Genomic DNA, 22,420 nt, shown 5'->3' with positions numbered 1-22,420 from the left:
TTTCAATTGTTTCTAAAGATTTGCTTATTAATATCATTACACTACAGTCAGACTTTGTGCTTCAAATCATAATCCTAGAACACAAAGTTAAGGCAGAAGACAGATTGAGGACATCCCTTTTGCTCTAACAGCCTTTAGCTCTGGGAGATGAACACCCTAACAGCCCAAGGCCCCTTCCAGCTTCCCTGAATCCCCCAATAAAAGGCATGAAACACACACACACACACACACACACACACACACACACACACACACAGAGTTCACTCCTTTACGACTTGTCTTCTCGGCAAAATTGCTGGGCACTGATATCTCCCACCTGAAAAAGCATTCCCTAACCAATTTATTATCTCTGTTCCTTCACCTGTCCTAAACTTCAGAGGCTAGTCCCAACAGCCCCCGTCAAACATCCTTGGCCACCAGCCTGTAGCAGTGGCCACAGAACACATCTCCTCCTAACCCCAGACATCAAATGGTTGCTGTTTCTTCTGCCTCCAGCCATGGCAGAAACCCCCTCTCCTTCTTCATGTTTGCCTTTTCCCCCATGTATGTTCCACCCAGAAATTGGCCCAAGACTTTCTTTACTGACAAATCAAGAACCAGTTGGAGACCAGGACCTTAGCATCAGAACCTCAGAACTGCCACCTTCTGTATACCTTAGAGATAACTTGAGAAGTTATAACTTGAGAAGTGCAGTAAGGGTATCTTACTGCTATCCACAATAAACAGGAACTATCCACTTCCTGCTTTGAGATCACCTTATTGTGACCTAATTACCCGAGACCAGTGAGAACATTGTTCCAAGGACACCAGAAATGGAGGAGCACTCCTATGGGAATACCCAGAGGGCTCCCTTGTTACTACTGAGAAGGTCTTAAGCAAGCTCATTCATTTCTTCAATTCAGTCACAGATCCACTCAGAAAATTCCAAGTCAGTGACTACAGATGAAAAGAGTAAACCAAGGCACATAGCTTTTTCTGAAAGTTCAAAAGGAATTGGGACAATAGGAGATAAAACTATACAATAATACTATCACTTATGTCAAAAAAGAAGCACTGTAGAGGTCAGGCATCTTTTGGTATTTATTTTATCAGAAGCCCACTAAAAGCGTTTGTGAAAAGGTTATTTTGCCCCAATTCTTTGAGGCCAATCAAGGAAAAAGATCAATGGTGCACTTTGGAAGATCAAAGCAGCAAAAAATAACATCTCACAGATGAATCAGAAAAGTCATCATGCTGTAAGCGGCATTACCTATGGTTCTTAAAAGATAAATGGGGACGAATTTAAAGGGCACCCCTTTGTGGTTCCTCTATGGAAAGTTACTAAGTGTAAACAGAATGTTTATACAAGTGTAAACAAACAAAGAAGTAAAAAGTACTGGAATGAACTTACATACAATGTAGAAGAAAAACTGAGTTTACAAAATTATAAAAACCAAAAATGCAAAGGCTCTGAGCATTTGATTCCTAACTGGCACAGGCAATAGAAAAACAAAAAACTTTGCTTTGGAATTTGTAATCACACTTGAGCTACTGCAATTTTGCTTTTCTTTGGTGAACGACGCCCGAATCCTAACAGGAAGCTGAGCTACAAGAATCTAGTATGCAGAAAGTAATTCACAAGCTTACTATTACTGCCACACATGCCTTAAAATGCACTGAGACTGTTGATAATTTGCTTATGAGCTAATGCATAGTTGAGTTAAAGAAAAACTAGGCTTAGTACTAATTTATTTGAAATATGTTTTTGTTCATGTTAATGAGAAATAGCTCTAGCTCAAGACCTTTTTTTGAAGAGAACAGACATAAAGCCTTTGGAACGAACTGACTTTAGACTGACTGCTAATATGTAACTTTCATACAGATGTTCACACCTTGCAATGAATCAGTGTCATATCTTCACTCTATTCTTTAGGCCAGTATCATGTTCCCTAAAGGCAAGTTGGTAGAAGATCAAATATTCCCTTTGGGGCATTGGTTAGGGGTTTTCGGGGGGCGGGGGGGAGATGATGGGGAAAGGGGATGGCATCTGAAGTGTAAATAAAATATCCAATTAAAAAAATAATTAAAAAAAAATAAAAGAAAAACCAAAAACCAAAAAAAAAAAAAAAAAAAAAAAAAAAATTTACCCAGGAAGTCTCAAAGGAATGTTTAGTTGTGAACCTGAGACTTTAATGGCTGAGCCATGTTTCTAGTCCTGGCTGTCTTAATTGATCTGGGAAGACCCAGCCCACCGTGGGTGGCACCATTCCCTAGGCAAGGATTCATGAACTAGTTAAGAATAAAGAAGTTGAGCTGAGTACAAACAAACAAAAAAATCCCTTTGGTCTCTTTGGCCATTCCTACTATTAGACTGTCCTTTCTTCCTGTTTACCAAAACTTCATAATACTCGAAGGTTTCTGTGAAGCTATTCCAAGTGATACTGGTCTCAAGACCCCTCATATCACATGCTGTGATGAATATGCACTAAATGGTTTAGGGACTCTACTTTCTTTTCACTAGAAGGACTTGGTAGTTCCTATACCTGAGCTTTTGTCACTCCATTCCATGCTAATTCCTTCTCTTTTGTGCTTTCATTTCATCTCTGTGGTTTCAGAAGCTTGCCAGGACTGCCCCCTCTAAACTAGCAGCCATGGATCTTACTCTGGATCTGCATAGTACCAAACGCCATGGTCACTGTTCTGTTCCTGACAATTTATGGTCTTCATTAGATTACAGACCACATGAAGGAAGAAGTACTGCTGCCTGGCTTAGGACTATGCCTTGGGAGTTAGGTCACTTCATAATGGACAATATCCCATACTCTGTAGCTTGGCAGACCAGCCAGTCAGCTGGCTATTTGGATGGCAGGATGATTCACCATGATTGGCTCGTAAACCAAATTGAGAGCCCTGCTTGCTGAAGGCAGATAACTGCATCCGAGGCATAATATTTAGAAGCATCTGGCCCTGAAGGAGTCTGATTTGTATATCCAATTTCAGTCAGTGACAGAAGAAGAAGTCACACTAGCAGAGAAGACTTAGGTATTAATACAATAGAGATTACAGAGCTCTGAAGGGTGAAAAATGTTCTTAAGCACAAAGATGTCCTGATGCTCTGAAGGGGAAAAATGTACTTTACACAAAGCAAAGTTCCCATATGAAAAATATATTTGTATGAAAAATAACACTTGAGCTCAGACATTAAGAAGGCAGTGACTCACAGGAAACTGTCTCTACAGAGCACATAAAATTGTTTCTCAACTATCAACAAATAACCTAATTATCAAATGGCAAATGGTATGTCTACTGCCAGACATGCTGAATCTTGTATATAACTCTCAAACTTTTCCTCTACTGAGTGATAAAATGAAAGATACAGCTCCTATCAGCATTGTAGACCCAATGTTATTTAAGAAGTATGTCCACTTCTGTAAAGTGATACAAAGTTCTAGATCCTTTCCATGACGGCCTGACAACCCAAATAGTTAAATGCAAACATTTGTGCAATATTTTACAGTTATAAATCAAAGATTCCCAGGTTGCACCAGATTCATAATTACTATTGATGGGGAAAGAAGAGAAACATTCTGTAATATTACTTAACAGTATGCCTTGCATTGTCAGTTCTAAAAAGAAAAAATTACTTTTGAAGTTCTTATTTAATAGGTAGCATGCAAAATACTTCCTCTTACAATCTATCCAAAGACCTAATGAATATATAGGAGAAATTTCTATTAGTCTGTAAGTGACAAATGCTGAAAAGGCACTTGGACCATCACTGAACATGCATGTAAATATATCACACAAATATATTGACAGTAAATACCGATGTATGCTTATTTGTTTATACAGATATTATATTTGATATTGGATTTCATTATGAAAAATTACAAAGTTATCATTCTAAAAAATATACACACATAGAAAATGTACTCATTGTCTCCCTGTTTTCAATGATTTCAGACTGCCGGGCATACTTTGACAATAATACAGGATGCAAAAATTAGAGACTTTGAGAATCTGGTACAAGAGAAAAAATGTAAACTAAAAGCAAAGCTGAAGTGTTGTGCTGCACACCAGGGTCAACAACACTGCATCTATTATTCAGTTGAAACACACAATTTGCCTTGAGATACCATTTTAATGTTAAATCAGGAACTGTCAATCAGCACCATTTGTTTGCAATTCCTCATCAGAAACCACTGCCTCAGCCTGAACATTCACAGGGAAGAATGTAGAGAGCTTATCTGCAACCACTTAACCTTCATCAACCAACATTCATGCGTGCTCATTACCATTTTTTTCATCCTACTTTTGAGCATGACACAGCTTATACCGGAATAATAACTTGCTGATAATTGTACAAGACAACAGCTGGACAGACCGAGGGCAGAGGGGAACACTCTCAGAGATGATGGGGTACAGTAATGCATTACAATTAGTATAAAGAGGCTCAGGCTTATTTGCGATAGTTTTCAAAAGAAGTTGAGGAAATGTCATTAGCACAAACAGCAATCTTCTGTAACTTCAAATCTGCCTGGTCAAATGTCTGATTCCCTTAACACTTTCCTACTTGGAAGTAAAAGAATACCAGTTGATCACGGTTGCCATGCTAGAGCAGTATTTTCAATACTATATAGTGAGATGCAATGAAATTAAAGGATAATTGAGAAAAAAGACAGACTTATGTTTTGCATTTGATCTCATTACCTGTGTATTTTAGGAGGAATATGGCTATTAAAACAAATTTAGAAAAAATTATTAACATATTAGGAGATCCCTAGAATGATATCAATAAAGAAATCATAGATACAAAAGAGAGCATAAAGATACTATCCAATTCAACGTTCCATTCATAACAGCATGACAGTGAAATGTGTCTGATAGCAATGGGCTGACTGGCACTAGCTGTCTGGAAGACAGTATTCTGCTAGTAGCCTTCAGATGAAGATGTAGAACTCTCAGATATTCCTGCTCCATGCCTGTCTGGATGCTGACATGCTCCTACCTTGATGATAACGGAAAGAACCTCTGAACCAATTAAATGCTGTCCTTTATAAGACTGGCATTGGTCATGGTGTCTGTTAACAGAATTAAAACTCTAACAAAAAATCTTTACAAAAAAAAGATACTTATCATTAAGTTGTTTTTCCTATTAAAGGTATAAAACCAATACCTCTCCAAGAATTGACAATAATGGTTTGATTACAAAGAAACTGCAATCCTCAACCATTGGTAATAGTCAGAAATATGAAATGCTTTATTCACCAAGGAAACAATTTGCAGCTTTAATTACAAAGCTAACACTGAACTAACATATGACCTAGCACTTTTACTATTTATCAGATACCCAAAGGAAACTCAAATGGGCACTCAAATACACATGTGCTCATACACACAATGTGCCACCTTACCCCACCCTCTTCCCTACACAAACACACACACACACACTCTCTCTCTCTCTCACACTCATGGAAGTACAATCTACATTGGTAGGAAAGAGGAACACAGCCCAAATATACTCATCAAAGGATGAAGTAATAAACAGATCATAACATACATACACATAAGCTTTGAAATATTAGGCCACTGAGTGGAGGAGCTTTCTAAACAGCCTTACATATTGTTTTGTCCATTTTTCCAGAAGAAGAACCCAGAAGAGATAAAACAATAACCCAACAGATTTGTACTCACCAACTATTGTGGATGAGAATATAAAGCTTGAAGTACACAGGAAAGGACTTTGATCTTACAAAAACGTTTCAGAGAGCCTGGAGAGATGGCTCAGCAGTTGAGACCACTGACTGCTTGCTCTTCAGAGGACCAGGGTTCAGTTCTGAGCACCCATATGGCAGCTCATAACTGTCTATAACTCCAAGATCAGACACCCTTACCCAGCCACACATGCAGCCAATACACCAATGTACATAAAATAAAAATAAATAAATTTTTTAAAAAGGAGCTGGTGCAAAGCAGTGAAACTGTACTAAATACAAGTAAATTACTCACCTCATAAATAATATTAGTTGATATAAGTTTGACCTCAATTTTACAAACAAATAAACAGGGCCTGGGAAGATAGCTCAGTCAGTGAAATGCATGCAAGGCAAACATAAGGACCTGCATTCAGTCCTCGACTTCTACATAAACAGTCATTTACTGGTGTGTCTTGGGGAGAGAGAAACAATAATAACCCTGCCTAGCCTACTCGGTGATATTCAAGTCCTTAAGGGATCCTGCAAAATGAAATAAGCCACAATTGATGGATGGTACCAGAGAAACTATACAGAGTGCTGTCATCTGACCTCCAGATACACATATACACATGTAAAAACACAAAAGTTCATTCAGACTGAAATATACACATCAACATGTATACAAAATTTTGAAGGAAAAAAAAATATCACAATTCTGCCCTACTGTCCAACAGAATAGAGGAAAGAACACAAAACACAAAGTCAACTAGAAGTCACCTCCTGGAATTCAACTCCTCAGTGATAATGTGACCTTCAGAGCCATGGCTTTAGCTTGTCAGAATCTGACTCCTTCACATTAAAATGATCTAAACTACATCATTGTCATGAGGACCAGGCAGGTAACTGGGGCTCAGAAGACGCTCACTGTCTTCCTGCTGCTGTATGTCCATACTTACACATGAGTGCTTACATGGTAAGTTCTGTAAATACTGTCAGCACTCTGAACTGACACAATTACAGTTTTCCTTACTAGTGGTTCTGGAAACACTGTTAAATCTGCTTAAGTATGTCAAACTAACACAAATAATTAGACAACTGTAAATCTCATATTTATTTTTATACAGAAACATAATATAAAAAATGAAATAAAACTTGAGAAATTAAAACTTATTCATGACATAAAGAATAACTTCAAAATAGGGAAACATCAAAGCTCTAAAGACTGGTGGGCTTCATTTAAAAGCAAACACAATTATCCCATTGGCTGTCTCAGCTCTCCTGGGTTGAATCCTAAGGCTCTTGGAGCAGAGTGCCAAACTGTCCCACTGTGACCTGTGAAACCCATGAAATAATTGGTTCTCTAATTGAAAAAGAAAAGAAGATTAAAGAAAGAAGGAAAGCTTTGCTTCAGGAAGGAGTCTCGGGCAGTCTGAAGGCAGCAGAGAAGGCCAGTATATAACAAAGGGGCAACTATTAAAATTAATTGCAGATTTTGTGTGAAATATTGGATTTTGGATTGGATTGAATAATTTGATAAGTGTAATCTCTCTCAATGATGACTTTTTTCAATTAAAATGAACTTTCAAACGTATTTTAAATTATTCATTGAAATATATAGCTATAATATATTAAGTTGTAATGAAATTATATACTCATATCCATTTGTATATGCTTGTTAAGGGTGAGTAATGTTTATTCCATGAAAACTTCCCTCTCTCCCCAACTCTCTATCATAAAAACATAAATATAATTCAATAAAAGTAAACTATGAAACATCATGGGTCAAGAATAATAATATACAGTTTGAAATGTAATTATCTTTGACAGATATTTACTTTATAGCCAATGTCCAAAAGTTAATAATGTACAAAATATATTTATTTTTATAAATTAAAATTATCTCTTAACTTTAAACTAAAATGACAGTAGCCAATTTGGTTTTAAGTCACTGGCTCTCAATTTTTCTAATGCTGTGTTCCTTTAAAACAGTTCCTGATGTTGTGGTGACCCCAACAAAATCATTTTATTGCCACTTCATAACTGTAATTTTCCTACTATTACTAATCATAATGTAAATTTCTGATATTCAGGATAGCAAATATGTGACCCCTGTAAGAGAATCATTTGAATCCCAACAGGGTTGCAGGTCACTAATTGAAAGCTGATATTTTAGATAAAAAATGCTAGCGTAGATTTTTAATAGTACCCCTATAGAATGAAGAACGTAAAAGATGAGGGGTACCAGGACTGACACAATGGCAACTAAGTGGTATTCAGGTAGCAAAGTGCTTTGTCAGATCCTGGGATTCTATGGCCTAGCACCGCCCCACTCCCAGAACTTTTCTCCTAAGCTATCATACCCTCCTACGGTGATTGAATGTGTTACAAAATAGGGGAAAAAACCTATTAGGATGTGGATATTGTAAGACTCTGGGATAGGAAAAGCAACATGGAGCACCAAGGTGAACTACTTTAAGGACATGATTCCTTAAAAGACTCTTTCCAAGTAATTCTATGTCCAATTTTCTGAGGAACTGCCAGACTGATTTCCAGAGTGGTTGTACCAGCTTGCAATCCCACCAACAATGGAGGAGCATTCCTCTTTCTCCACATCCTCACCAGCATCTACTATCACCTGAGTTTTTGAACTTTGTCATTCTGAGTGCTGTGAGGTAGAATCGCAGGGTTGTTTTGATTTACATTTCCCTGATAACTAAGGATGTTAAGCATTTTTTAAGGTGCTTCTGAGCCATTAGAGTTTCCTCAGTTGAGAATTCCTTGTTTAGCTCTGTACTCCATTTTTAATAGGGTTATTTGGTTGTCTGGGAGCACATAGAGAGGGAATCATGACTCCAGCTTTATATGTAGGAGAGGATGGCCTTGTGGAGCATAGGTGGAAGAGGAGATCCTTGGTCCCATGAAGGCTGGACATGGAGTGGGGAGGAATTCGAGGGTGGGGAGGTGGGAGTAGGGGTGTAGGTGAGGGCACATTCTTATAGAAGCAGGAGAAGGGGGGATAGGATAGAGGTTTCATGGGGTGGGGGAGGAATGGGGTAAGGGAATAAAATCGAAAATATAATACCCAATTTTTAAAAAGACCCTTTTCATAATCAAGATTAGAAACAGAGTCATGCCAAGAAGATGTAATGGGCGGGTCTAAGACACTAGCTATTGACGGTGGAGAACTTGCCAAGGAGTATGAGTAGTCTTTGGAAGTTGGAAAACCAGGAAGCAGAAGTAACAGATAAATATGTGTGTTTTAGGTACACATGAATGTGTGTGTTGTAGACAGCTACATCCGTGGAAAATAGTGAGCAATGTAATAGAAAAGAAATGCAATGGCCCTTTGTGAGCATCATGATCCACTACTTCTCTCACTAATTACACTCTGCATGAAATAGGAAACAAGCAAAGAAAAAAGACAAAAGGCCAACACAAGACTGTCACTGTGATGGCCAACGAGAGTACCCAACGCCAGAAGTTATTCTTGGCAGGCAAGTTTCCTCTTCAGTTCATTAAAAATGGTTTGTATACATGAGCACAAGTAAAACGCCAAGTGCCTTTCAATCCCAAGTTTAGGGCTATTAAGTCACACTCTAAGATTATGGAGATATTTGAAATCCTTAAAGTGGCCAGTTCATGGCCAAGTAGAAACACTGACAGAGATCTGCAGTTAAGCTACAAACCAACAACATCTCCTTGTCCTTTTCCTTAATTTGTTACCAATTAAAAAAAATCAACATCAAGTAAAGCTACAAATTACAAGATATGCCAAGTAGAACTGAAACTCAGCAGTGGTTTAACAAGTCTTCCAACTCATTTCTATCAACTTAAACCACACGGGCTCACAGAAGGGTGAGCAGTGGCATTTGCTGCTCCTACAGGACTGTACTGCTTTGAGCCTGCTGTCAGCAATCAGAGACGAAGAAACTAACAGTTACCAAGTTTCATGCGTCTCTGGGGAAGCTAAATTGGCACTCATGGTCACCCATCAACTGAGGACTGCCTCTGCTTTCTGCATCCTAACTTCTTAATTACATTAAGCCACCCATACCATGCTCCTTCATCTATGAAACTGTAAATGCCTGTCAAAAATAATTATTTTAAAAACCTAAAAAGGTTTTTATAAACGACAAGATATGGTTTTCTTTTTCAAAATAACTCTGAAGCTGTTAACATTCTAAACTAAACCACAACAACAAAAGCATCATTTGAAAAAATTTTAGCTTTTACATTTTATAAACACTGTAAAATTTCTCAAGCCTTAAATTTACAACTGCCACACGAACACGCACACGCACACACGCGCGCCCACACACGCACACACAGGTCCAGGGAAGAATAGGAAGAATACGGACCTTTACATTCATTCCCTATTCAACAAATTCCTCCCTCAAGAAACTTGATAAATCACTTTACAAATCACAAAAATGGAGAGGAACAGGGACAGAACAATCGTTCCTTTGGAAAGCTAACAAGACAGACCAGTCTGACATTTTCATAAGTGGCTGTTAGGTCAGTTCATAGGGTACTTCTGTGATTCAGAAAACATCACTAAAGTGGGACTGAAGTTAAACATAGATTAATTAGTTTGTCACAGCTAGCACTGGCACAAAAGTTAAACCAGCAATAAAACAGAATCAAATGCGAAGGAGTAAGCACACATTCAGAACCAACAACTATCTAACAAAAATGCTAAGAGCATGTTCTGGAGAAAGACCAGGCTGTTTCCATAAATGAAGCTGGGAAAAAAAAAAAAAAAAAAAAAGGTCCCAAGAATCTGAGAAGAATGGAACAGCCCTATATCTTACAAGTTATGTGAAAATCAATTCCAAAAAGATTAAAAACGTAAATAAAAAGACCTGAAATGATGCAATTGCAAAGGAAAACAGAAATGTTTCTAAACACTAGAAAGGGGAAAGGTTTTGTTTTACCCAAGACCCTGAAGGATAGGAAACATTAGCAAAAAATACATTACATGAAATTATATCAACCTCAAAAGCTTCTACACAGAAAAGAAAACAATTATCTCAGAATAAGAAACAATCATCCGAGTAAACAGCCTGAAGAACAAGAGAAAACACCAGCAAATAGCAGGCTCTACTGATGACAAGAAGGTAATATCCAAAATACATAGGAAAACTCCAAATTCAAAGACTAACCAGATCTCTCTCAACTAAAGTAAGAGGCAAATAATCTTGAATAGATATTTCTTTAATATATGCAGCTACCCTAGAGGTATAAGAAAAATGTTTACCAATGTTAGTAGAGAAGGACAAACCAAATCTGGGCCAGTAAAACAGACATTGATCAAGAAGAACATAGATAGCAAAATGTGAGATATGTGAATTACTACAGGCTTTATAGAAAATATTGTGGAAGGTACACAAAACATTAAGAGTCAGGTGATCCCAACATGAATACACCCAAAGAAAATGAAGTCAGTATGCTGAAGAAGCAAATGCATGCCTTTCTGTATGAAAATACTAATCACAAGAATTAACCCACCTCAGTATCCATCAACTAATAAATGGATAATACACATACACAAATTTGTAGTGATGTAAACAAATCTAGAAATCATATGCTAAATGAAACATCCCAGGCACAAAAAGAAAGTATTACATAATACCCCTCATAAAAAGAATCATACAGGATTTTCAAAGAAGTCAACAGCACAATGTGGGCTCACAGAAGATGGGAAGTGTAAAGGTCAGAGAACAGATAGAACTGATGGCAGAGTACCAGGTTATAGTTGGAGGGAAGCAAGTGATTCGGGTGTCTGACTGTAATTAGGCTGATGACACATAACAGTTACGTCTGTATATTTCAAAAGGAACTTTGACAGCATTCTCCACGAAAAAAAGACTGTCTGAAAATACAAGTAGGTTTATCTCAATTTTAAAATTATGCAATAATACATATCAAAACACTATATGATATCCCATAAATATGAACAATATTGATGTCTTAAAATATTAAACAAAACTTGAATGCGACTTGATAAAAAGAAAATATGAACCTTCAAAGGAAAGATAGTTTTACTTCTTCCTGGACAAAAAGAAAGTTACATTATAGAAAAGTCAGAGATGATAAACAAAACTTTACCAGTGGAAACGAAGCCCACAGTGTCAAAAGTAAGTTCTTTTTTGAGCAACACAATGAACTGGCCACTGCAAAAGTTGCTTTACAATATGCATGCTATCATCCTCACAATAACTGCATAAGACAGGTATTATGTCCCCCATTTGATAGAGGAAAACACTATAGCTGTAAAAGCCAGGGTTATGCACTTGGAGGGTGGACTCCAGAGCCCCTGTGTCTCCTGTCCACACCACAGCATGGTGGTTGGTATTTACAGCTCAAATACTTACAGATGTGAATAGAGGTGCCAAATGATGAAAGATGGTCTTAATAAAAACTGGCAAGTTTTAAAACCTTTAATATAAATCGTGGGATGAGGGTGAACCGCTGTGGGGCAGTGGTAAGGTGGCAGGAGATGAGAGGAAAATTATTTTAAATCAAAGAAGAACACTTTAAATAAAACATAATAGGATTTCTTTTAATCAGAGAAGCGGCATGGCAGAGCAGAGAGAGCCATGGCCTCACACTCAGATCTGTATTCTGTTCAGCCTCTGCTTCTTTCAGATGAACTTCTCTTCAAAGCATAACTTTTGCCTATGTCTAAAATGTAGATAACATGCCTTTTTTCTTTCTCAGAATTGTTTTGGAGAAGAAATAATACTGTCAACAAGTAAACAAGTGAATGTTTCACACATCAATATTATTTTATTATTTTTATAATGAAGAAATTCCATGTTTTGTGCTGATTTTCTGTGCACTTTTGCTAACATGCAGTAAGTAGCAGGATCCAGGAACAGCGAGGCGGAAGCCTGGCCCAGAGAAACATACCTGTTGTCTCAGCTACTCAACAAGTTGAACCCCAAAGATCTCTTTAGCCCATAAGTTCAAAGACAACTGAAGAACAAAGCCAGATCCCATCTCAAAATGGGAATGTCTTCTTTAAAGAATCAAATTTGCATAAAGTATTTGAGAACAAAAAAATGTATTGGTCTTCTCACTCATTAAAAAAAAATCCAAACACATTTCAATAGCCAATTATCAACCCAGGCCCAAACACTGTCCACCTCTTCAACAGTACACAATCAGGAAGAGACAAGGAAAGGACTTCAGCTTGTCCTACCAAAGACTCAGTAAAGCAAGTGGAAGCCTTTCTAGATAGAGCTGCAGCACATGGGCAAGGCAGAGCCAACTACACAAGACTGAGTAATACACCCTAGAGAAATACTTTCTTCTCAACTTACTTTTCCATAATCTTTCTAATTAGTCTTTGTCAAGTGTCATTTTCTGTTTAAGTTAGGTTGCATCCATTTGGAAATTACCTCTTTATTAGCATATATTCCCAAGAACCATACTTTGCTGTTATAAATTAGACCATTCAACTTAAGGTGGACTTTTCTGGTAGTTTAGGACATTTGATGCACTTTCATGTACAACAAGAGAATTACATTTTAAATACACAATGACATCTTAACCACAGCCAAGACACTGTGATGATCCATGGCTTATCACTAGCTACCCAACCAAAGCATTTTGTCCACTAAACTATGACATCAGAGCACTAAGCCTAACTTGGTCTTAAGTACAAAATCCATGAACAATTTCCATATGCCATGACCATTCAGTTGAAAAATTATATATCAGTTTATTAGCCATATCTGGAAAACATGACGCACCTGTTACAAAATATGATCACTTCAAAACGCTAACAAATGTAAAACCAGATTTTCATTATAAATCAGTCCAAATGAATTAGACTATTCATATACTTCCAGAAAGCCCTTTCATCCCTATTAAGTTAACAGTTTGTGAATAATAAAAGCAATTAATATTAATTTTAGTTGACAAATGCAACACCAATAACCTGCTAGTATACTTTAATCCACTTCCCAACAGCCTGCAAAAAATTAACAGATGCTTCCAATCTTGTGAGAGAGAGAGAGAGTGATTAGCATTGCTTTGATGAGACCAAATGTTCAAAATATGAATATTGTGATTAAATTTGATGTATATAAACAGTGCTTTATATAACCTTGTTAAGTATTAACAGAAGGTAAAAACTATAAACTACGTCAGCTCTTTTGAAATCAAGATCAGCATGCTTTGTTCCACTCATCATGCATATGTTTCATCTGAGAAGATACCTAAATTTACTAAGACTTACTGAGACTGCAAAAGCAACAGGACTAATAGGAAAGGGTCCTCTGATTCAGTGCAATTTCCAAGTGTCCAAGAGAAAGCTGAACATACAAAATACGGCAGCATTTGTCAGTTTGAATAATAGCTGTCCAATAGAGACAGTTAAGCAGATAAATGAGAAGAAGGAAGACGAGGAGGAAGAGGAAAAGGAGGAAGAGGAGGAGGAGAAGAAGGAAGAGGAGGAAGAGGAAGAAGAGGAGGAAGAAGATGAAGAGGAAGAGGAGGAGGAAGAAGAGGAGGAAGAGGAGGAAGAGGAGGAGGAAGAGGAGGAGGAAGAGGAGGAGGAAGAGGAGGAGGAGGAGGAAAATGCTTAGAAATTTCCATATATATTTCCAAAAGAAAGGCTTTAAGAGTATGTGTACTTTCAAAGAGATGACTAAAGCATTTCCTAACTAGAACAGTGATATGAATGGGAAAAGATTAAATTTAAGAACAAGATCATATCTAACTGAAAATACATAGGAACAATACACATGTATATCACACATACACATATACAAATACAAACTCACACACGCCCAACAGGAGTTAGAAGATGAAGTCAATATCCCATATCCTTACCAAGAACATGACTATGACTGTGGTCAGGTGAGGAAAGATGGCTCTATGTAAAGGAACAAGTACTTTATGATCACTGAGCAGTGATCATGCAGTACAAAAGTAAAACAGGGGAACAAAGACTACCCAGCTGACTATGCTGGAGCTTGCCTTAATCCCAGAACTCTGGAGTCAGTGGCTGAATTTTTTTTTTTCAGATAGTGACTATATATGAAAAGTTTCAATGAGGTTTTTCAGGCCTGGTTATTGACAGTCTATGGTTTTCTTGAGGAACTATTGTTAACCCAAGTGGCAGACTTTCATATATCTCACATATATACTGTGTAGAATTTCACACAAATATAAAATAAAATATAAAATAAATAAAACATATTATTTTATAGTATATAATAATAAATTACATATGAATTAAATTTTACATACATAAGATAAATAAAATATTTACTTGAGGGACTATCAGACAACTTCATTTTCTTTTTAAAAAAAAATTATTTTCATTCTTTAATGCCTTTTTATAGTCCAAACTTCCTCCCCTCTCTTTTAGTTTGAGGACAGCCTGGTCCAAACAGTGACTTCTAAGCCAGACAAGGCTACACAGTGAGGACGTTCCATATATATATATATATGTGTGTGTGTGTGTGTGTGTGTGTGTGTGTGTGTACATATATGTATATGTGTATATATATGTGTATATGTCTATATGCATATATGTGTATATATGTATATCTATATATCTGTATATGTATATACAGATATATAGATATATATTTATATATAGATATATATACATACATATACATACATATATATACACATATATATGTGTATATATATGTATGTATATATATATATATCTAGATAGATAGATAGATAGATAGATAGATAGATAGATAGATATGGAGAGAGACAGAGACAGACACAGAGACACATAGAGAGTAAAGGAGATAAAAAAAAAAGGAATAGACAGAAAGGACAGGAATGAGGGGAAAAGAGAAGAAAGAGGGTAAGAAAAGAATCCAGCCCCATTAGCATAGAAGCCCAATGGGGATAAAAGGTTCCTCTCCCACTTTCCAATATGTTGCAAACTACAAATCCCAACAACCTGAACTAGAAAATAAAAAATAAGTCTGTAGTAAATATCAGAGCATAAATACTGACCCACCCCCCAAAAAAGAAAGAAAATTCAAGGTTCTATTTGATTGAATTCACTTCCTGTATTCTATGCATTTCCCAACCTTAGAAAACATGCAGGATTGTTATCTCCACAGTAAAATGCCCAAGAGTGAGTTTCCATCCTTATTAACTGAGATGTATCCAAACTATTCACTGCAAAGATTTAACAGGATAAAATGCAGACTCACTTATATAAGCATTTACATTCTTCACTAACTGAAGACTTTACTTAAAATGCAAACTAAAGGTTAAAATACATCCCTAGCTGTCCCTCTATCCATGCCTACCCTGCACAAACAGGAATCCCAGAAAATGTAATAGGATTGTGATCTCGACTAAAGAAGGTTAAGGAGCAAGATATGATTTTTCATTCAGAAATGATAAATCATAACCAATTTTGGGATCACTGTACATAGTCAAATGTGAACATTTAAATCTCAGCAGATAGGTCAAAAACAGATAGCAACGTGTCCAGGCCACAAACACATCCACACGTGATTTTTGGAACATCCTTTTTTTTTAATTTGGATCATTCTCAGTATATGTCTATACTTTCTCTCTAAAAGCAACACAATGGCTTCCCTTTTCCACTGAAATGCTTATGTACTATAGAAATGTCGGAAAAATACCCATGACTCATCATGCAGTGCTCTCAAGGAACGATTCACTGAGTTCAACATCAAAGAGATAGTCATTTCACAGACATCCATTCTGATTGTCATTATGAAATTTTGGTATTGCTCAGGGTCACAAGCCTGGCTTTCAAGTTCTTTTTATTCAGTGTAAAAAAAACAAACAAACAAAAAAATCATTCACAGTCACAGGATTAAATACATAAACATAAACCAAGGTGCAGGTGAGCTGAAGAAGAAACGCACAGTGTAGACACTTTCAGCTTTACTTGAGTAAGAGATTTTATAGCAAACCAAACAGCCAAAAGAAGGCAAAATAAGGCAGAGCAGACAGGAGTAACACTACTCAGAGAAGTATCCTTAGTTCACACCTTACTCTTTTCACTCACTAATAGTTTTAACAAATGGATTTTTCCCCCTTGCAACCATGAATCTCAAGGCTAAAGTTAGATGTCATAAGAATTTTTAAAGGTCCAATTATTTCATTTAGGGCTAACACTACAGCTAAATTAAAGACATGCTAACAAGTTTCCCTTTTGAGCCTCATTAATTAAGAAAGTAATCAGAGTAAGACGGGGGAAAGAAGGGTAGCTCAGTGGCAGCTCCACCTAAACAGCTTTAAGGTACCACCATGTTTTCCTACTACCAAGGCGAAGGGAAAACTAATCAATTCCAGATTGTGAAATCTAAAATTCTGAAGTGTTTTACATGTAAATACATATTTTAACTACACACATTTCCCTTGATTGCCTGAAGACTGAACTAATCGTATTCAAAGAAAATTTTGATTCACCATAATCAAAAGGTAAAATTAAGACCTGCTTACTTCACAAGTTTTCCTTGGGTGAGCTTGTCAAAAATTCCCTGCTATCTTTAAAGGCCACAATAAAGAATTTTCAATATTTAATTCAAGACAAATCCTGCACAGAAATACCTACTAATTCTACAATTACTTGGTAGACAAAGTTTATAATTTAGAACTATTTCTTAAAGAGTTTCTAACTTATGATTATATTTTAGGATGCATTTCAATGGATACAAATTAATTTTTAAGGTTCAGTCAATATTTGTGAATGGGTATGATGATCAATTTGAATCCCACATATGAAGTATATCTAGCACTGTGTTTAGTAAACACCATGTATTTAATAAGAGAATTCCTCTCTAGACATAGCAAGGCAAAATGAGATTTCACTTCACAGTGTCTCTGGAAAAACACAGCTTTGAAAAAAAAGCCTAACTGGGCTCAATAGAGCAGCTTTGAAATAACGTTCAGTAGAAAACTAAGTATCAAAGTACATATTCAGCATTTTTAATTTAAAATTGTTCATGTTATCACCTGTGTAAGAAAAAATGCTTTGAAATGTTTCATTAGATCATTCATATATATATATATATATGAATATGTATATATATATATGAATATGTATATATATGTATATATATACATATATATATATATATGTAATAAAAAATATACTAATAGAAATAAGGGATTCTTGGTATATTTTACACATTGGTAACTATAAAGAATCAACGTTAAAATTTTTCAAAATAAAGTTAATAAACAAACTATTAAATTTACCTTTTTCTTGGCAACAAAATGTGTTCTCAAGTTTACAAAGCAAATCCTTATTTTCATACTTATTTTCATTTACTTTTATCCAGAAACAGTTCTCAGACATTTCATTCGGTCCGATCTGCAATCAGAGAAGAGCGACTCATAAACAGCTGGACACTTTACCCATCCTGGCCCAATCAGAACACACAGACCAGCAGTCCAGGGCTCCAGCAGATGTTCATGAAGTCATCTCCCTAAGATATGTCCCAAAAGTCTGCTCAGTGACAGATCCTACAGAATAGTGATGTCTTATGAGGAAAAAAAAAATGGTTTCCTTGATAAAATGATTGTGGATTTAAAGATACATGTACTGAAGATTAATTGGTTTATTCATAGCTGTGATTTGTTGTTAGTAATGTTCATTTGAACTATACATCCTGAAGGGAGTTAACTTCACACAAAATAACCCACATTTACATGATCAGGAGACCATCCTTCAGTGGTATTCAGAATATCTATGACCTATGTGCAAGCGAATAGCTCTCAACAGGAAAAAGGAACTATAAACACTAACATTTTGAATTTTTGAGAAACACTTCATATGTATTCCTTTAAAGGCAATAAAAGTGAGTTATCAATTTACAAATAAAATTTCCATGAAATTGTCAACTCACACCAAATTTACAAATCAGAAATTATTAGACTATAACAAAGAACTTGACTTCAACACTTCCAACAAAAAATAACGATGCATACATAAAATCTATGTACATATATGAACTATATATGCCATATCATGTGTTCTCATTAGGAATAGAGTTCCCATTAAAAGTGTTATATTAGTAAATCTAAATTGAAGTGTTAATCCAGAAAGAAGTATGTCTACTCCCACTAGTAAGCCTTACCTTTAACCAGTTGAATCTTCTCATGCTGATTTCAGGTTTAAATTCTTTCTTTGGTTTCAACCCAAATGGCAGGTTTAATGGAAAAGAGCTTTGCCCCCCGAGAAATCCCAGGGGAGGTGGTGGTGGTACAGGGCCACCAAATGGCATTGCCATTCCTGGAAGTGGTGGAGGTGGTGGAGGAGGGGGCGGTGGGGGAGGTGGCACTCCTGCACCCAGTGCTGGTGGGGCAGGAGTAAGGGCTGAAGAGCCAGCTTCACCTTCTGCTGATGTTTGCAAAGGAATTTTTGTACCAGGTGGCAAGGAACCAAACTGGAAAAGGGAAAATGAAACAGAAAAATACTAAAAATGTGTGCACAATCAATAAAAGGACTTTGTTTTCAAAACTAAGTTATTAAATTTAAAATGCCATTATTTTGCAATTGCTTATAAAATTCTACAAACATTTCTTACAATTTTTCATTCTCCAGAAAATGTAATTTCCTCATTTTGAAGCAGTTGATGATAGAAATGGTTCCATGAGGCTAGAAGACTTAACTGTCAGCAGTTTCCAAGTAACACTAGAAGCTATATGAGAAAGTAAGTCCACTCAGGGTATGCAGAGAGTGTACAGTGGGGGGGAGGGGGGGAGAAGGAACCACTGTACAGATGTGTTATATACTTCATATATATATATATATATATATATGAAAAATTATTACACTGTTAAATATTCTCAAAATACAAGAAAGATAGCAAATGGCTGTTTCCTATAGATAATAAGATTTCACATATGAGTAGATTCAGGAAAATATATATACACGTTATTACCAACGTTAGTTGCTCCAGTCTTCTCCATAGTGTTCAAATGAATGTCAGGTGGAGGGAAGGAAATTTAAATTCTAGTAGACCCTACAAGGCACACCATTATTGTCTCCTGAACACCATTAGGAAATGTACTTTTAATTCAATGTATGTGCCAACCTCAAATATTTATATAGGATATACTAATATCAGGTTCTAAATAGCAGTTGTCCCACTTGCCCAGAACATTTGTTACCCTGTCTTCTACCTGCTCTTCCAATCTGAATAGGTCCTTCCTCCAGACAACTTGTCCTGCCCGCTCCACCATGTCCTAGTGTACCCACCCTATTCTTCTCACACTCTCTCAGAAAAGCTGTGAGGCAATTATAGGCAGGACCATTGAGATATGGAAAGGACTAAAGAAAAGCTTATCTCATTGATTGATGAGGGATGTGACTGTGTTCTGTATATCATGCAAAGGCTGTGACAGGTATACAAAGTGACTGAAGAAACAAAATGGGTAAATGAATAAAAAAAGATAAAAATGCAAGCAAGGGGCACAATCAGGAAACAAAAGAGTATCAAATTTCTTGGGGAATGGGGCTTTTGACTGTCAAATGTCACAAATAAAATAAAATCAGGACCTGCAAAGAATCCAGTGTCTACTCCTCATTTTGATGGTTACATTCCCACAGAATACGTAAAGTAGAGTGAATAAATTGAAACTATGCAGAAGAACTCTGGGCTAATTTTTATAACATGGCAATTTCTTGAAATCACTAACAATCAAATAAGGTATATAAATATATCCATATATCTCAGAATACACATAAAACACATATATAACATTGGTTACAGTATTGGGAAGAAAGGAAGGACAATATAAACAAAAATCCTAAGTTGTTAGAGAAAGACTGTGCATGGGGATCTTATATGACCACAGCACGTTTCTACTCCAGTACCCATGAACAGAGTGCCACTGCATCAGATTTCAAACAGTCTAGGGATTCCTTTATTTTATTTCAGTTTTACAGCATAAATTTCCCTCATTTTACAAAAAAAAAAAAAAAAAAAATCCAACAATAACATGTCCAAAGATCATGAACATATATTTTAAGCCTGAATTTTAATATTCTAAAATTTATATTAGGCAGAGACTGAAAAAAAAGTCAAATATTTCAGCTATTGTCTTTAAGTCAATAATTTATAAGAAAGACACACTCATATCCCCCCCCACACACAAAATATTTCACTTAATATAAAAAGAACCTTCTCTTTACCAGAGCCTTGCTGAACATAGTACTTCATACAAGAAAATAAGAACAATATTTTCTTTATAGAGTCATACTCTATAACACAGGCTGACCTCAAACTCTCATCAATTCTCCTGCCTCAGACTCTGAAAACCTAAGACTATAGGCATAATGTATCATCCCTGGCCATGCCTGGCTAATAGTTTTCTTATTTACAAAAGGTTTTATTTTTTAGCAAAAGATATCATCTTATGGAGTTTCCTCCAGACAGAAGTTTTAGTCAAAAAGTTAGCACTATATACACAAAAGAAAACAAAAGGCCAGTAATATTGGAAACAATGAGCCTGAGACTACTTCCATCCAGTCATAATTAGCATGAGAGAGAAACGTCAGGGGGGGGGATCGCTGCTCTGGACTGCACATGCAGGCCTGTAGTAAGGAATGTAGCTGTGAACAGCCGTGTACTGAATGCAGATGATGCACTTGCCATCTCATGTCTTATGTGTACAGTGTGTAAGGAAGCCATCTAGTCATAATCCAGATTTTCTCCTTTTTGTCATGATTAAATCTATTGACATTTGGAAATTGAAAAATTATCAGAAAACGTTCCCATTCAGCTAGGGGTTATCTTTTACGGCAAGGAAATCCATAGGCTGAAGGTTTGAAAAAATACATAGCTCAAGCAGTAATTTCCTGCAGTAGGATAAAGATCGGTGATGGATGACAAATGTAAGAATAAAGACTTTCTTAACCTTTATGCTTAATTACTTAGGAAGCATGTGATTTTAACACACAACCCAAGTGAAGCATAGAAACCAGTTAATTAGGAAAAGCTTGGATAGCCATAAAAACACAAGTAAGAAAAATGTGACAAAGAATAGCTTTACAGTATACACAGCAGCCTAGAGACACATATGGATAATACTGGAAATGTACAAGAAAAAGTAAAGTTTATACATTTTGAGACTGTGAAGATCTAAGATGACCTTTGTTCCCCTGGTATGATTTCAAAATCAAATTCACTCGAGATGGTATTTTACCTGGGATTTAAAAGCTTGTAACTCTGCTTGAAGCTCATTAATCTTTGCCTCTTTTTTCTGCAGTTGAGCCTGGGTTTCTTGGTGGTCAGTACACTCTTTTTCAAACTGAAAAGGAATAAAAGAGAAGGAAAGATGGAAATAAAAAGCATTATTCCTCATATAAAAATATGGCTCTAATGACCTGTCAATAAAACACTTCTGAATCAGTTTCATAAAAGGAGTGGCATGTTCCTGACAAGTTGCCCACAAGCCTTTCTCTAAGTCTCTCCAGGTCCCTGAAAAATCATTTATTCAGAAGGGAAGAGACAAAACCTGAAGTGGAAGACCATGACCTTCTATTCCCAACAGAGCAAACAGGCCCATAGTTATCTACAATGCTGGCATTTTTCTTAAAAGTCCGTAAATATCATGGCGATTTTGAATAAAGCAACAGAAAGCAAAGCATTGTATTGCCTTCACTGCCAACCTCCACCTGCAGAACCTGACACTTGAAATGTAGCCAAAGTTCATCAGTATGATTGAGAACTATTCCCTTTTAATAGTTTTAGTGGTTGGTAACTTCA

At 36.3% G+C, this 22,420-nt stretch overlaps 1 protein-coding gene across 1 annotated transcript in view; it reads right to left on the bottom strand.

Moving 5' to 3' along the window:
• Diaph3 (diaphanous related formin 3) overlaps nt 1–22,420 on the bottom strand; it is a 475,947-nt gene that overhangs the window by 266,463 nt on the left and 187,064 nt on the right. Inside the window, exons 15-17 of the mRNA XM_076930674.1 lie at nt 21,858–21,962; nt 18,785–19,093; nt 17,904–18,018 (exon numbers count right to left, since the gene is read on the bottom strand). Coding sequence (XP_076786789.1) covers nt 17,904–18,018; nt 18,785–19,093; nt 21,858–21,962 — 529 coding nt within the window. The remainder of the gene's footprint in view (nt 1–17,903; nt 18,019–18,784; nt 19,094–21,857; nt 21,963–22,420) is intronic.

The sequence above is a fragment of the Arvicanthis niloticus genome, chromosome 3, assembly GCF_011762505.2.
Source record: "Arvicanthis niloticus isolate mArvNil1 chromosome 3, mArvNil1.pat.X, whole genome shotgun sequence".
In the NCBI taxonomy this organism is placed as follows: domain Eukaryota; kingdom Metazoa; phylum Chordata; class Mammalia; order Rodentia; family Muridae; genus Arvicanthis; species Arvicanthis niloticus.
Note: the sequence above shows the minus strand (reverse complement) of the source record. Positions and strands in the feature narration are given on the sequence as shown.